This window comes from Amphimedon queenslandica, unplaced genomic scaffold, assembly GCF_000090795.2.
Source record: "Amphimedon queenslandica unplaced genomic scaffold, v1.1 AMPQUscaffold_13479, whole genome shotgun sequence".
Classification (NCBI taxonomy): domain Eukaryota; kingdom Metazoa; phylum Porifera; class Demospongiae; order Haplosclerida; family Niphatidae; genus Amphimedon; species Amphimedon queenslandica.
In genome coordinates this window covers 226,136-241,910 of record NW_003546285.1, presented here as the reverse complement: position 1 = coordinate 241,910, position 15,775 = coordinate 226,136, and the positions used below count along the sequence as shown (strand labels likewise).

General features: G+C 37.5%; 5 protein-coding genes and 1 long non-coding RNA gene across 6 annotated transcripts; 3 read left to right on the top strand and 3 right to left on the bottom strand.

The window, feature by feature from the left end:
- Positions 1-1,213: 1,213 nt before the first annotated feature.
- LOC105312027 (NEDD8-conjugating enzyme UBE2F-like) lies at positions 1,214-2,045 on the top strand. The gene has a single exon (XM_011404336.2). It carries the CDS (start codon positions 1,300-1,302, stop codon positions 1,840-1,842), a length of 543 nt encoding a protein of 180 aa, XP_011402638.1. The 5' UTR covers positions 1,214-1,299; the 3' UTR covers positions 1,843-2,045.
- LOC100636488 (casein kinase II subunit beta) lies at positions 1,784-4,105 on the bottom strand. The gene is made up of 5 exons (XM_003384967.3): positions 3,913-4,105; positions 3,743-3,845; positions 3,040-3,149; positions 2,678-2,943; positions 1,784-2,201 (listed from the first exon to the last, which is right to left on the bottom strand). Exons 1-5 carry the CDS (start codon positions 3,982-3,984, stop codon positions 2,087-2,089), a joined length of 666 nt encoding a protein of 221 aa, XP_003385015.1. The 5' UTR covers positions 3,985-4,105; the 3' UTR covers positions 1,784-2,086.
- Positions 2,228-2,671, bottom strand: LOC109580749 (uncharacterized). The gene is made up of 2 exons (XR_002184339.1): positions 2,395-2,671; positions 2,228-2,349 (listed from the first exon to the last, which is right to left on the bottom strand). It is a non-coding gene; the product is annotated as an uncharacterized LOC109580749 (long non-coding RNA).
- A 38-nt stretch (positions 4,106-4,143) lies between the features above and the next one.
- Positions 4,144-6,277, top strand: LOC100636363 (DNA polymerase epsilon subunit 3-like). Its single transcript, XM_003384966.3, has 4 exons — positions 4,144-4,222; positions 4,269-4,354; positions 5,579-5,697; positions 5,769-6,277. Exons 1-4 carry the CDS (start codon positions 4,157-4,159, stop codon positions 6,014-6,016), a joined length of 519 nt encoding a protein of 172 aa, XP_003385014.1. The 5' UTR covers positions 4,144-4,156; the 3' UTR covers positions 6,017-6,277.
- Positions 6,278-6,363: 86 nt separating this feature from the next.
- LOC105312040 (titin-like) lies at positions 6,364-9,406 on the top strand. Its single transcript, XM_011404363.2, has 2 exons — positions 6,364-8,165; positions 8,441-9,406. Exons 1-2 carry the CDS (start codon positions 6,489-6,491, stop codon positions 8,861-8,863), a joined length of 2,100 nt encoding a protein of 699 aa, XP_011402665.1. The 5' UTR covers positions 6,364-6,488; the 3' UTR covers positions 8,864-9,406.
- On the bottom strand, positions 9,233-12,150 carry LOC100640154 (protein SET). The gene is made up of 6 exons (XM_011404362.2): positions 11,817-12,150; positions 11,379-11,501; positions 11,129-11,242; positions 10,051-10,215; positions 9,833-9,937; positions 9,233-9,498 (listed from the first exon to the last, which is right to left on the bottom strand). The coding sequence occupies exons 1-6, from the start codon at positions 12,102-12,104 to the stop codon at positions 9,436-9,438; spliced, it is 858 nt and encodes a 285-aa protein (XP_011402664.1). The 5' UTR covers positions 12,105-12,150; the 3' UTR covers positions 9,233-9,435.
- Positions 12,151-15,775: the final 3,625 nt, after the last annotated feature.

Here is a 15,775-nt window from a genome sequence, read left to right as displayed (position 1 = left end):
TTAATTAAGACCCTGTGTATTTTATCATTATTATTATTAATTCCCAAACCTTTAAATCAAAGCATATGTAGCTATACTATACTAACAGAAAGAAATTTATAATAATACACAGCATATACATATAAATGTACATATATATATATATACATGTACACATACATGTACATGTACATTTAATTAGTGACACATATTGCAAAAACATGTTATCACAATCCACAAAGCGTAAAAGCGACGAGTGTAAATATACACGTGAAGCATTTTTCCAAATACTTTCTGCAGTACACCCCCCTCCCCCTTACACAATTAATAACAGCAGCATAGACAGATTGATACATGTAGTGAAATGTGGAAATGAGCAGTTATATATGTAGGAGTGTCTCTTTATTTTATTAGGGATAATGGCGTCCTGTTAAAGATACGCATGGAGTACTAGAGGTATAGTAATAATAACTAATAACTCAATAATAAGAATGATAGTGAACTTTAAGTGTGAGTGTGTAAGGATATTAATATCAGCCAAGTACATGTAGTTCTATTAATAGTAACAGACAAAGGAGAAGAGAGAGAGGGGGGGAGAGAGAAGGGAGAGAGAGAGGGGGGGGAAGAAACAAGCATCATAATCATAAGGATATTGGTAAAGCATCCTGTAGTTCTATTTAATTGAAAAAGAAAGGTTTCCCTCATAACATGTAATATGCAGGGAAACTTAAACTAATACAAAATCAAGGGACCACGTAATCAAAAGTCACAACAATAAAACCTGTATATATACAGTCAAACCTGTCTATTCCGGACACCTTGGGACCCAATAAAACTGTCCTTATTAAAGAGGTGTCCTTATTTCAGAGGTTCATTAATACACATTTATATTGTAATGGGACTGATACTACCTGTCCTCATTATAGAGGTGTCCTTATTTTAGACTGCCCACAATAGCAGGTTTGACTGTACACTATTATTTTAATAACCACCCCTTCCTGCTCTCTCTCTCCTTTACCTTCCATGATCCGGGCTGATGCAAAGCGTTGAATATCCCTTCCAGGATATCTATAAAAGACAGGGACAAATGAAAACGAGAGAGAGGGAGAGAGAGAGAGAGAGGAACTTACACTCAGAAACAGTGTCCCGGAGAGACATGGTTGCTTCTTTCCTCAGCTCCAAAAAGAATGATGACGTCACCAATGTGGGCGTTACCACATATAGGCGTGGTGATTAAATTTTTATGGGTGGGGCTAATTTGGATTTACCAATTTTTTTTAAATAAAATCTTTCTTGTCTTTGTTCATTTCTCCTTTAGATATGTTTAAGCTCCAGCAGAAGAGAAAGGAGGAGGACGAAAAGAAGGCAGCCCAGCCTTCCTTAGACAAGCAAATGTCGATAAGAAGCCGTTTCTTGACTCAAGAAATCTCAGACTTGAACACACTTCTTCCTGAAACCTGTTCACTTAGATTCCAAGACGTGAACGACCTCAGAAAATTCGAGCTCATCGTGACCCCGAACGAGGGACATTGGAAAGGCGGTAAATTTGTATTTGAAGTATCAGTCCCGATAGAATATAATATTAAACCTCCATCGGTCCTTTGCAAGACGAGACTTTGGCATCCGAATATAATGGAAGATGGAAAGATCTGTTTGAGTATATTACGGGAACAGACAGTCGATGGAACTGGGTGGCTACCAACTCGATCTCTGAAAGACGTAGTCTGGGGCCTTAACTCACTTTTCACCGATTTGTTAAATTTCGACGATCCACTAAATATCGAAGCTGCAGAACAATACGTTAGAGACCAGTACGAATTCGATAGAAAAGTCCGCGAATACGTACGAAAATACGCATCTTAAAAAAATCATTAATATTTATTATACTATTATAATAATAATATTTTTTAATACACCATACAATTATTATTATTAGTTATTATTATTATTATTGTGATTATTATTATTATTATCTAGACTCGTTATAGTTGGATGCAGCAGTGAGAGAGAGAGAGAGAGAGATGGAGTGCCATGTTGCATCCAGAACACCAAAATGCGTACAAAAAGCGCGTGCATGTGATTCTCTAGTGATAATTGGGCGTGACTGTCACTTGTACGGCTGCTTCTGCGAGCGTGGGCGGGCCCCAGTAGCAGACCGGCTCTTGGAGGCGGCTTGGAGCTGTAGCTGGTAGGCAAGTGGGTGTATCTTAAACCCGTACAACCTAAAAATAAAAAAAAAGAAAAATGAGTAAAAAAATGCAACTCGATATCTCAAAAATTCAGGCATGATTTATTAACCTTTGAAATTAAAAGATTTGAAGAAATTAGTAAAATTCAATCAAGAGTAGATAATGAAGCGACCTTAATGAGCTAAAAATTTGGGTATAGTTTATTAAAGATATTAAGTTGATTAACCTTTCAAATTAAGATTAAAAATTGAGATATGACTTTAAAATTGAGATATGACTTTAAAATTGAGAGGTTAAATCATAACCAAGGCTGGGTAACAGCAAGGCATAACGCATATTTTTTAAACACTTTGAACACTGTTTTCCTATGAAGATTCTATCACAGTTTTACTCGTTTCCGTGTAAACAGAAGCATAAAACAGGCACAAAACTATAACGATTGCGTCTGGTTTTTGTTCCTGTGTCAACAAAGCCTAAATCATATTGCTGTTAATGAGTGTGGTTATCACCTTGGTATAAACTGATTTGTTGGTTTTGGCGGGCGGAGCTCTTGATGGACCATGAAGAGCATGTGGGGAAACCCAGTCCCGAAATAAACCCCATCAATATGATGGTGACGGGAGGACTTGGGAGTATAGACATCACAGCATTTCGGACAGTAAAGCTTGACCATTGATTCACCAGGGACATCTGATAGTCCAATGGGAAGGACGGGCTGGTTCTCGCAAAAAACACGAGAGCAGTGACCAAAATCGCCTTGCTGGTACTTTTCAATCTTAAAAGGAGACAAGGATAAATTTTAAATAAGAGAGAGGGAGGGAGGGAGGGAGAGAAAGAGAGGGGATATCAATCATAATATTTATTAACTAACCATTTGGGCTAGGCCCCTGTTCGTTAGGATGTAGCGAGCATGGATAAGACCGTATAACATTTCGGCAGCTTGCTCAACCAAATCACTTTGATTGTCTTCCAACTCATCATCTGGTGAGAGAGAGAGAGAAGAAATGAAAAGAAGAGATCAATAAAATGTACATGTACTGTACATGTATGAACAATACAATAGACTATAGAGCTTGGTCAATAAAATAATAATAATAATAGTACTACACAACATTGAAAGAATCTTTAATTTCACTCATAACAATATTTTATTGAATGAGTAATGGACTGTTTAGAAAATTGCATTTTATTGTAAACTGGTGAGTTGCTATGTGGTTTAACAGATGTTCACTATATAACACACATAGATGGACACCCATATTGAATTACATGTACATGTGCACGTGCAGTCGCCAAAAAGCAGGAACAGGTATATGTACATGTACATCAAGCTAAGCCGTAACTAAAAATACACGTGCATGTACATGTACATGATCTACATCAATATTATACAGAATCTTAATCTTACTATTAGTTTTGTTGACTTTTAATAAATTATAGGTACATCTAAAATTGACGAGTCTAGTTTTTTTTCCACTTCAATGTACAGCCACATCTTAGACATTTCAAACATGCAACACACGTACATGTTTTTTTTATACATGTACATGTATATATTTAACTAGTAAACTAACCTGGCTCAAGGTCTAAAATGGTGTCCAGGGCTTGGCGATAGTGAGGGACTTGTTCATTGAGCCCAGTTAGATTAAATTTATCCTGTATATAGTCTTCATCGACCTAAAGAGGGAGAAAGAGGAGAGAGAGGTAGTTGTAAATGGCTTCACAAGTTCTAATTGGACCTCACTTCACAAAAAAATTCGTTGCCGCGTAGGGAGCAGAACCAGGAGATCCATGAGACCTCTTCCGAGCTACTCATGTCTTCCAAGTTATTCTCCAGTTTAAAAGTCTGGAAGACTCTACACCTACACTAAGAGAAAAGGGGAAGAAGGGAGAAACGAGGCAAGAAGGAAGAGAATGACAGGGAGGGGCGTGGCCAAATGATTAAATCCCACGCCTACAAGATGGCGTTCTTGTACCACGCCCACAAAATGGCAGAAAATCTAGATGACATTAATTTTCCTGCTAGCTCTGTTGCAAGGATAATAAAGGAAGCCGTAAGGCTGTAGTTTGTATTATTTTTATTTTAATTTTTATTGTCAGCTACCTGAAGGAGTCAATGTGTCTAAAGAAGCTAAAGCAGCAATTGGGAGGGCGGCCAGTATATTTGTTCTCTATGCCACATCTTGGTAAGACGTTTTAAGTCTAATATTTATCTTGTTTCGTGATAATGTATGACTGTCTGTACCTTTAAAAGAATTTTCATCAAGCACGGGGTTCCACAAAGCATGTGCTTTTAAACTTTTATGTTTAATTTTTTTTAATTAAATTAAAAAGTATAAAAATAAAGAAATAAAAAATAGAAATAAAATTGAAATTAAAAAAATCAAAAAATAAAAATTATAGAATAAAATAAAAAATATAAAAATACTTTGTGGAGTCCATTATTTAATTTAAAGTGTCCCATATACCAGGTGGGGACTACGTGATTACATTAATATTTATTATTTGTAAATAATAATAATAATAATAATAATAGTACAGATGCTAACAGTCAATAAGTGGCCTAATACTAATCATAAAGTTTATGCCCAAGAATAGTAAAATTAGACTTCTTTCCTAAGCACTAATACAATTAATCATATTTGCATTTGTTTTGACTTTATCTAATTTTGAAAACAGACACATTCCTTTCCAGTTACGCACATATTATAACTCATTAATGTTATTAGTTTATTAGCCTGTATAATGTTGTTGTACAATAATTCCCTTTTGCTTTGTGTTGCATATTTCTAAGCTTATGTTTGTGGAACAAGACTACCTATTTAAGGTATGACTGCTTCTTATAAAACTTCCACTAACTGAAACTATTTCCTTTATCATACTATAAATACACTAGCACTTTAAGACCTCCAGCACAACACACAAGTATTCAATTAGATTAAGATCACAGTGTTCTTATTATTATAAAAGAGAAAGATATTGGGTGGCTACTCTCTTATCAGAACTAATTATATTAATTAATTACTACCAGCCCCCCACCCTTAACACTCCCTATAGTACACATTCACATCACAAGAGGTATATACCCAACCGTGAACATAATGTGAATGAACATTATGTGAATCAACATGACGTGAATGAACATTATGTGAATGAACATAATGTCAATGAACATAATGTAAATGGACATAATGTCAATGAACATAATGTGAATTAGTGACAGCTAACACCTCCTAATACCGGTAGTAGGGAAGGGCTCTCTGTCCAGCAATCCATGGTATTACGTATAAAGTTCAATAGTATTTGTTCTCTTTTATTATAATGGCAGTCATTATTGGTTCATGCTTGCTTGCTTGTTTGTTGTTTATTTACTATCAGTTGTGTCCCCTTCACTCTTGTTTCCAATACAGTGCCAACAATTACACGTCAAAAGCAAAGAGGAAGACGATAATCCCCTCGGACATATTCTCAGCTGCTGAAGACATGGAGTTTCAAGAATTTGTTCCTGAGATGAAGGAGTCTTTGGAAGGTACGTTAATGTTATAGGCTATTTTTAGTTTCTTTTTTGATGATGTAATGATGATGTAATGATTGTTTCAGCTTTCAAGAAGTCCCAGAAAGAGAAAAAGGATGCAGCTGCAGATCGGAAACGAAAACAGCAACAACAACAGCTGGAATCACCAGCAGAGCCTCCTCCTACTACCTCTCCTGGCTTCTCTGTGCCTAGTGAACAGGACGTGGTTGCTGTGGCAACGGTTGCCCATGACAACAGTGGGGAAGGAAGCAAGGTCCAAGAAGAGGAAATGGAGACAGAAGAGATCCCTAATGAAACAATAGCTTCTTCTTAAGACATCACTTATAATGATAATGATTTATGATTTCTTGATCTTCTCTCACTCTCTCTCTCTCTTTTATTCATAGACTCTCTTCCCTGTGGAACATGATATCCTTATTTAGTCAATTTCAAATAATTTATGCTAATGCCCAGTTCATGATTTGAGTTCAGCCTATGAATAGACTCAAATTAACTTATTATTATTATTATTTAGTTGTTGTTGCTGCTGCTGCTATTATTATACCAATATACAGAGGATTATTAGTTCTAGTAATGGTACTGAAGTGTGTTTTAAGCACCAAAACAAATTGCTTTTGATTGTTTAAGGGAAACTTTCTCTCATTGAAAAGTTGACTATCGCGCGATAAACCTGCTGTTTCCTGGGCGTGGCTCCTCGCAAAACAAACACCAAAAGAAACGCAAAGAAGTAGCCTTGACTTCTTTACAGATTTCTCTTTTTATAATAGTAAATATACTGGTGCAGGATGGCAGAACCGGCTTGGAAGGTAGCTATGAGAGAACGTAAGAAGAAAAAAGAGGAAGAAGAGAGAAAGAAACAAGCCGAAGAGGAAGCTAAACGCGCTTCAATGCCAGCTTGGAAGAGAGCCGTGCTAGAAAAGAAAGGTCTATTACCAGGAACGGGAACTAGTGGAGGAACTACAACTCCAGCACCTTCTTCAGCCACCAATGTCCCTAAAACATCTGCCACCACAGTTTCTAAAACACCAGCTACCACTTCCTCTGGTCTCGCAAACAAATTTATGTTTTCTGCTGCTGTCAACAAGAAAGAAGAGCCCCACCCTGCTGCTCCTGCATCTAAACCATCTACTGAAAAAACCACTAGTGCATCCCCAACCTTGAAAACAAAATCTACCAGAGTATCTGCTGCTAAAAACTTATTCGAAGAGATAGCAAGCAGCCCACAGATTCCAAAGAAATCTCCGCTCTCCCCAGTTAGAAAGGGCCTTCTTGAAACATCAGATAAAAGCAGTGTCGTTGCACACACGAAAGAACAGTTTGAACACAACGAAATAGTGAGCGATCATGGAGATGTTGACGTACAGAAAAGCAACGTCCAGGACATCACTGAGGTACCGTCTTCTCCGACCCAGCCTAATTTTGCATCATCACCTACTCTACCAAGTCATTCTCATCCTGTGAAAGAAGTAGAGGAACAAAAGACAACAGATCCTTTACCTCCTACTTCTAATGTTAGTCAAAGTTCAGACGTAAAGAAACCAGCATTCACTGCAGAACGGAAGACAACTAGTTATAACACTCATGTTGTTGTACCCCCTGCTGAAAATGATGATAAGATACCAGCCTGGAAGAGAGAGCTTCTTGCAAGAAAGAGAGGAAAGAAAAAGGAAACCACAAGTGCTGCTCCTCAACAACCAACTGAAGCAGAACCCCCTTCATCTCCTCCAGCACAATCTGCTAGTATTCCTCCTGCAACAGTATCAGCCACTCCTGGCCATGGAACTACTCCACCATCATCTTCAACAGTAGCTCCAACAGCACCAGAGCCTCAAGAGAAGAAAAGTGAAGCTACAGTTAAAAAACCAGAAATAGTGAATGCATCTGATAAAAAGGATGGAGGTGATCCGCCTAAACTACTGAACAAGGAAGGGAAAAGTATACGTGCTCCCGTCCTCAAATCAACCGGTAAATGGGCCGACATTAAAGAGGAAGATCCAGAGTTTAAGAAGCTCCCAATGTGGAAGCAGGAACTGATAAAGCGTAGAAGAAGAGACATGGAAAATCGTACAGCTCCGATACCAAAAGAAGAAGTAAAAGAAGAGAAGAAACCACCTTCTTTACCATCAAATATAACCACGCCATTTGACCGAATCAACGCACAAAAAGAAAACTCACAAGAGTCTTCAAAAAAGCCGAGCCATAATTTAACACCTATTAGAAATACACCTTCCCCTTCTACTAGTACTTCTACAGAGACTACAGAGCAAAGTGGTATTTCTAAAATTGCAGGAAAATTTGGTAACGTCAAAAGTGTAAAGAAGCCTCCGCCTCCTACTTCGCCCATAAAAGAGAATGGGGACACATACACAATGATAGATGAGGAGTCTTCTGATGAAGAGGCCACACCTCCAAAGCATTTGAAAACAACACGATCTAGTAGCATCTTGAAAATTGAAGGAAAGGTATGCAAACATTGCATATTATGCATTTTGCACTTGTAAGACTTCAAAGTTTAGATTAACCTTATATAAAGCCTATGAGCAATTTAGAGAATGACAAACTCTTGATATTTTTTCTAATAAAGAGCTTGCATGTTATAATGATAGTTGTTTTTGTCCTATGTATGCAGTGCTTCCTTCCTTACAGTGTAAAATTGTATTTGTACAGTGTTTACTTAAATTGAATTTTTGTTTTCTCTTCCTCCCTCCCAAACACATACACACACACACACTAACAGCCTCGTAGAAAACTCAGCATATCTTGGAGTGACAGTAACCTGTCCCACTACTATCCAAAATATGACTACTCGGATTACGACGACATTGAGCAAGACCCTCCCATCAAAGAGGTCGCTGAAGAAGTCGACACTCCAGTGAGTCCCTCAAGCCCAGAGCCGGCCATTGCCACGCCCATTCATCCGTGGCTAGCGGAAACGAAATCGTCCCCCTCCCCAAGCAGCGTCCCGTCTTATAGTTCAAATGGTCTTGGAAGCGTGGGGAGCTTCATGTCTATGTACACTCTCAACGCCTCCTCTTTCCCGTCCTACTCCCCTCCCAGCAAAGAGCCAGAGACAAAGGAGGAGGTGCAGGAGGAGACTGAGACGTCAAAGGCAGATATTTATGCTAATTTAGATTCCGATACAGCTGCACTTCTCTTTTGAGGAAGACTGAATATTGTATATTTTTGTTTTATAAGTATATTATTATTTTTTAGCGCACAATTATAAGTAAAACTATTTTTCTGATGTACATTATTTTATTTTATTAATTTATTATCATTGTTTTTTTTTGTGTAAAAAATAACATTATTTTTCCAAAAAAACCTTAAAAACAGAGCAAGAGATGTGGGTCTATTACGCATTTTTCAACAAAATCCGATGACAAAGAAAATACCATAACTATACTGAACTGATGTACACTGCATATGACCATCATTAACACATGGAAGCCTTAGCCTCTTATAGCAGCTGTCAGATATTATTTTTTAAGTTTAAGGAAGCAGTGATCAGTCACAATAGGTAGTCAGGATAGCATAGAAGAGATATCATAAGGAAAAGGAAGGCACTGTATGTATGGGGACATAATAATTATTATGTTTGTGTGTATGTTGTATACACGTTTGTGAATGTGTTTTGTCTAAATAGAGAAAGTAAAAAGAAGAGATAAGAGAGAGATGGAGAGTACATATGAAATGCCAACGAAAATGTCAGGAAAAAAATTTAAAAAGATTTAGCTAGAGATCGTCAGGACCTTCATCATCATCGTCTTCATCTTCTTCTAAATCAACCAGTTCATCCTTCGAACAGAAAAAAGGATAATAAATAACAAATAAAATTATATTTTTTACAAGATTTTAAAGTTGCTCAAAAATTGGACCAAAGACCCTGTACTATATAATACATTAGGAGAAAACTCTCCATTTTCATACTTTTCTGACACATGTATACTTTTACTGATATTGTGTGGTAATTTTGAGTTGATTCTGATCAAAACTGGATTTTTATGAATCTATTAAAGTTGCTCCAAAAGCCAGGTAGTAAATATTGTAGTAGATAAACATGTACATGTAGCATGTTTAGTGGGAAGACTTAGCTGAATACAATATGTAAGTAGTAGAGTAATAGACTCACGGGGTCAGGATCTTCATCATCTTCTTCTCCTTCAATGTCACCTTCAGCCTCTTCATCTTCATCATCCTCTTCCTCTTCCCCTTCATCAACACTAACCTCACCATGCTGAGGGGGGAGAGAGAGAGAGAGAGAGAGTGAGTGAATTAAAATGTAATAATATAAAATTGTAACTATGTATAATTAATAACGTTTGTTGCATTAAAAATTAATGTGCTTACCAAGAAAAATTGCAATGGATTCGGCCAAATTTCATCCTTAATAGTCTCGGCTATTTCATCGGACTCGTTCCCGTTGGTGTCATTAAACCAGCAGAAGAAGCTGGGGACCTCCTCTAGTGGCCTCTTTCTGCCTTTGAACTCTACGTCTGATTGCTTCGTTAAATCCTAAACACAAAATAAAATAATACCAATTAGGTTCATAAATAAGGCCATTTTAATAAATTTGCTAAATCTGAAAAATACCCTGTACTATAGCCCATGGTTTTTTCAAAAAAAAAAACTCAAAAAATCCCCACTAATTTTTATTACATTTTCTGATACATATTGACGTTCTTATGCTGTGTAGAAAGTTTGAGCCGATTCCGACTTAATTTTTTAAAGTTATGGCCATTTTAAGAAATGTGCCAAAATCTGAAAAATACCCAAGGCTATAGCCCATGCTTTTTTCGGAAAAATGGCTAAAAAATTACCCCCCAATTTTTATTATATTTTCTGATACATATTAATGTCCTTATGCTATGTAGAAAGTTTGAGCCGATTCCGACTTAAATTTTTCAAGTTACGGCTATTTTAAGAAATTTTCTAAAATCTGAAAAATACCCAAGGCTATAATATAGCCTATGCTTTTTTTCAAAAAATGGCTAAAAAATCACTCCCAATTTTTATTACATTTTCTTATACATATTGATGTCCTTATGCTATGTAGAAAGTTTGAACTGATTCTGACTTATATTTTTCAAGTTACAGCCATTTAAAAAAATAAGTCAAAATCCTAAAAATACCCAAGGCTATAGCCCATGCTTTTTTCCGAAAAATGGCTAAAAAAATCACTCCCAATTTTTATTATATTTTCAGATACATATTGATGTCCTTATGCTGTGTAGAAAGTTTGAGCTGATTCCGACTTAAATTTTTGAAGTTACAGCCATTTAAAAAAACTGCCAAAACCTAAAAAATACCCAAGGCTATAGCCCATGCTTTTTCCAAAAAATAGCTCAGAAATCACCCCCAATTTTTATTACATTTTCTGATACATACAACACATTAAATAAGAATTGTCAAAAGTACATAAGCTCACTCTGTTTGGCTTCCATTTAATGTCCGTCCCTGTTATCGTACTATCACCCGAGACATCTAAAGTAAGCTCCTTCAACAAGACAGCATTTTCAAAGTACGGATTGGGTCTAAAATGCTAAAAAAATAAAACAATAAAAATATGCATAATATATACATAAATATGCATAAATACGTATAGCATATAAAAATATGCTAGATACAATAAATATGAACAAGGAACATAAATTTAAACAAGAAACATCCTCGCCCACCATGCTAATCTTGTATCCGGATTTCACGTCTTCAAATTCATCTACTGTGAGATTTTCAAGATATATTAAAGCCTGCTCGTCCTCCTCGTTTAGTAACTGAGAGATGGCAGGATGATTCGTTAACTGAAAATAAAACTGTCAAGGAAACAACGCCAAATACCAGTTATTTCACAATCAAAAATTTCATCAAATTTGTCATGGTCTATAAATAGCAGAATAATAAAAATTTCTTAAAAGTGACAAATTTTAATAAAATTTTTTGTTGACCGAGCTATTAGAAGGTGAACCCATTATCAATTAGAAATAACTTAGCTTGGTTGCATTTTTGTAAATTAACCCTTTAACACCAATTATTACATATAAAAAGGCCCAAAAGCACTAAAACCAAAATAGATCTACATCATTTAAAATATATAATTATCGTATTGAATAGGATACGGTCGTGAACCAGAACTCTGGTATCTCTTGGGCTAGTTTTGCTCTCTTCTGGTAGTGTGGTTTACGTAGTTGGTTATATTTCTGTTCCACGTGCAATATTTCTTCTGAGGCCTGCTCGTTAAGACTGTCTATCTCGTGCTGGATTCCTACTATCTTTTCAAGGGCGAGTTGAGCGTTCTCGTCTCCGTCCTTGTGATTCGTGCTAGAGCCCCTGCTGTCTTCCTCGTCTCCTATTTTGGCCATTTTTGTGGTAATTGTAGGCCTTTTGGCTGCCTGTTCAGCCGCCATTTCTTCTCCACGCGCCAAAGTGTTTGTCACGAGATTGGGCGTGGCCACAATTCAGCCACGCCTATTTTGTAGACTTTTCATTTTGCACAATTTCTCCAAAGATTATCCATCAGAAAATTTCTCTCCTAGCCATTTTACCATGTAGCATAGTCCATGGTCTTTATACTCAGATTTTAAAGCAATTTAAAAGTTTCTAAATTATGCAATTTTGACTAAAAATTAGCTCAATCTTTCTATTTTTATGCAAACATAATAAGTCTATGTATTATCGACATTATTTTTTATTTTTATTCTATACAGTTGGAAGATAACACAACTTTTAGAAAATAATGAGCCACACCTTCTTTGTTTTCTATTTAAAGACCACGCCTCCCCTTAGGTAATTTATTAATATCAATGGTATTATAATAGTTTTTATAATAAATCTCCATCTTCTCTCTCCCTCTCTCTCTCTCTCATATAATAAACAACTGTCATGGCTATCCTAGCTTACATAGCCGGCTCCTTATCGTCTTTCCTGCATTTATGGGCACGCCTCGTCATGGCTTTTCTCTGGCTACTCTGGTCTCCTGTGGTCCTCCTCTACTCCTTTCTCCTCTACATCCTCACTCATGGCTGGACGCTTGCCTTAGGCATAGCAGCTCTCAGTGTCCTTGCTTTACATTACCAGAGACGCCGGGATGGCTCGGTAAGTCTATTCTGCATTTTGTGTAGCTGGTCATGGGGAGGTGCCCCTCCTCTTTTCTAACTCCCTCTCTCTCTCTCTTTCTCTAGAAATCTGATCATAGACTTCAGCTACCACTGTTGATAAACAGAGTTTTAAAGGTAACAGTTTCACACGTGTCTCGTTAATTTATGTTAACACGTTCAGCTCCATTAAAATGATAAACAACAAGGTGTTACAATCTTATGTCCCCAGCACCTTAAAATAGCAGTTTCAAATAGCTTCCATGTCATAATGCACCCACTAGCATATCTCTGTATACTTTTGCACGTCTTTGGATATTTTTCAGACGCTCCCAATACTCCCTAAGAAGGGCTGGAATATTGAGAGGATTTCTCAAGGCGTCCGAGTTTACTCAAAGTTTTTCTCGTCTCTCGTAACTCCAGCGGGTACCTCCCTCATTGCATCCACTACACTCCTAGACTCTGAAATTCAAGTAATAATCACATATACTTGTACATGTACATGTGCAAGTAATTGGTTTTCATGTTTTGGTTAGAAAGCTGACATATTGACACTAACATGTATACTGCTTGTGATTTCATTGAATAATTGTTTTCTGTTTCTTTTTATTTATCCTTTATTGTTCAATCTTCTTTTCCCTTTAAACCTATCTCCTCTCTCTCTCTCTCTCTCTCTCTCTCTCTCTCTCTCTCTCTCTCTCTCTCTCTCTCTCTCTCTCTCTCTCCCTCCTCTCTCTCCCCCCCTCTCTCTCTCTCCCTCTCCTCTCCCCCCTCTCTCTCTCTCTCCTCCCTCTCTCTCTCTGTTTCCAGCATGCAATGAAGTATATTCTTGATCCTACTGACATGCAGTTTTGGTTTGGCCGGGTTCAAGGTACTATACGTTCCTCAATGACCTCTCATTCTGTTCCTGATGGATTCGATATCATCAACTTTACTATTAAAAAAGACGACCAGTTTTCTGGAGTGCTTAAGAAAGGGTTCCTCAATGCAATAAAGTATTGTTCCAAGTTTATTGAAAAATGGCTGCCATTTCTTGGTCAATTGTACAATGACGCAAGCCAAGAAAGAATGGAAAGGTTTGTTCAGATACATAAACATTTGAAAAATAAACGAAATTCTCATCGACTATTTTCACCAGCTATTTTTTCCAAAAATGTAGCTTAAAATACCCTCAATTTTGTTGCATTTTCTATTGCATGTACACAATGTGCATAACATTGATGCTATCATGTTATGTTATTGTAATGTATAACTTGTACTTTGTTTTGCTGTATACATTCACTCCTATACGCCTTCACTTTTCCTTCCTTCCTCTCTCTCTCTCTCTCTAGAACATGGCGTACCAATGGGGAGATTTCCTACGTATTCTCATCCCTTTCAAAAGTCAAGCCCACTTCCCTTCCCTTTCGCTGGTCACTCTTTATCATCTCCATGGCCCCACAGCAAAAAAAAGACCGTGAGTTTAAAAATGACTCCAGAATTATACAACATACTTGTACTACAGTAGGAATATATCCTTAAAATTTCCTGGACCTGTTTACATTGTGTGGCAATTAAGTTTATGTAAAACCCTGTATGTAATGATTGGATATTTAGGGGAGTTCCTTCATAGCCAGTATACCAAATGTAGTATAAAGGTCACCTTTTTCTACATGTACATGTGTACACATTATGCAGTAGTAAATTCTTCCTTTACAAATGCACTTTTGTAGTAGATTTGATGTGTGTATGTGTTATGTGATTTGATAACAATCTCACTGTGTAGTAAATGTACATGTATGTACATGTACATGTATATTTGAATTAGTAATCTTCTTTTTCTCTACAGAGCATCCCTGGAGTGTCCTAACTGTTATCTTGTGTCCTACTTCTCCCTCTGATCTTGTTCCTGCCACCGAGTATATTGCTACCCAAATTTCGTCTCTACGACAACACGTACTAATGAGCCACTTAAAAGCATACAACATTAATTACTCGTTAAAAGAAACCACACCCACTACTCCACCCACTTCATTAACAGACACGCCCACCACAGGACCTGATATTTCGTCTGAAATGCAAGTCGTGGAAGAGATAAAACCACTGGAACCCTCTTTGGCTGCTTGTGCTGACACTAAGAGTGATGAAGACCAGACTCACATTAGTAATGGTAGAGTACCAACTGGTCCTTATGCTGAGTATGATCAACGCTACATGTCAATGGCTATGAAATGTGCCGAAGATCTCATTGCAGTTTCAAAAGCAACAGTCGACGATGGATGGATCTCCCTCGGTATCAGCAAGGGCATCGCCATTTTGAAAAAACTACCCGAGAAAGGGGAGCCGCCTGTTAACTCCGTCAAGGGTTCCGGTAAAATTAACTGCCCCCCTGAGTTCCTAATGCGTATATTACTAGACCCAACCTACTCTAAACAACTGGACGACATGCTGGATAAAATGACACTAATACAAAGCATACAAGACCACGTCCAGCTGATGCATTTAAAATATAAAGCAGTCTGGCCTACATCGGCGAGGGATTTCTGTGCTCTAAACGTCTTTGGACAGTACAATAAAACCACGTTTTTACATGCAGCAACGTCCGTGGTCGATCCTCGCATCCCGGAAGAGAGGGGGTACGTCCGAGGGGACGTCCTGTCTGGAGGATACATTATAGAAGTCTGTCCTGGTCAGCCTGAGCTGAGTCGAGTTACGTACGTGACTCAGGTCGACCTAAAGGGGAACGTACCGTTATTCATTGTTAATAAGATATGCGAGAGTCAGCCGCAGTGTGTGAATCATTTCCGTCACATTGCAGAGGCCGAGTATGCAAAGCTAAAAAGAAACCCTATAAAAATGAAACAGTTCGAGGACCAATTCCCAATACCACAGATTATTAAAGATCGGCCATCTTCCTCTTTATCTCCACCTCCTCCTCCGCGGCCTTTAGAGGAGAATTTGCCATCGCTGACGGAGCCAACTCCTTCCCAACAAGAAGAAGGAGA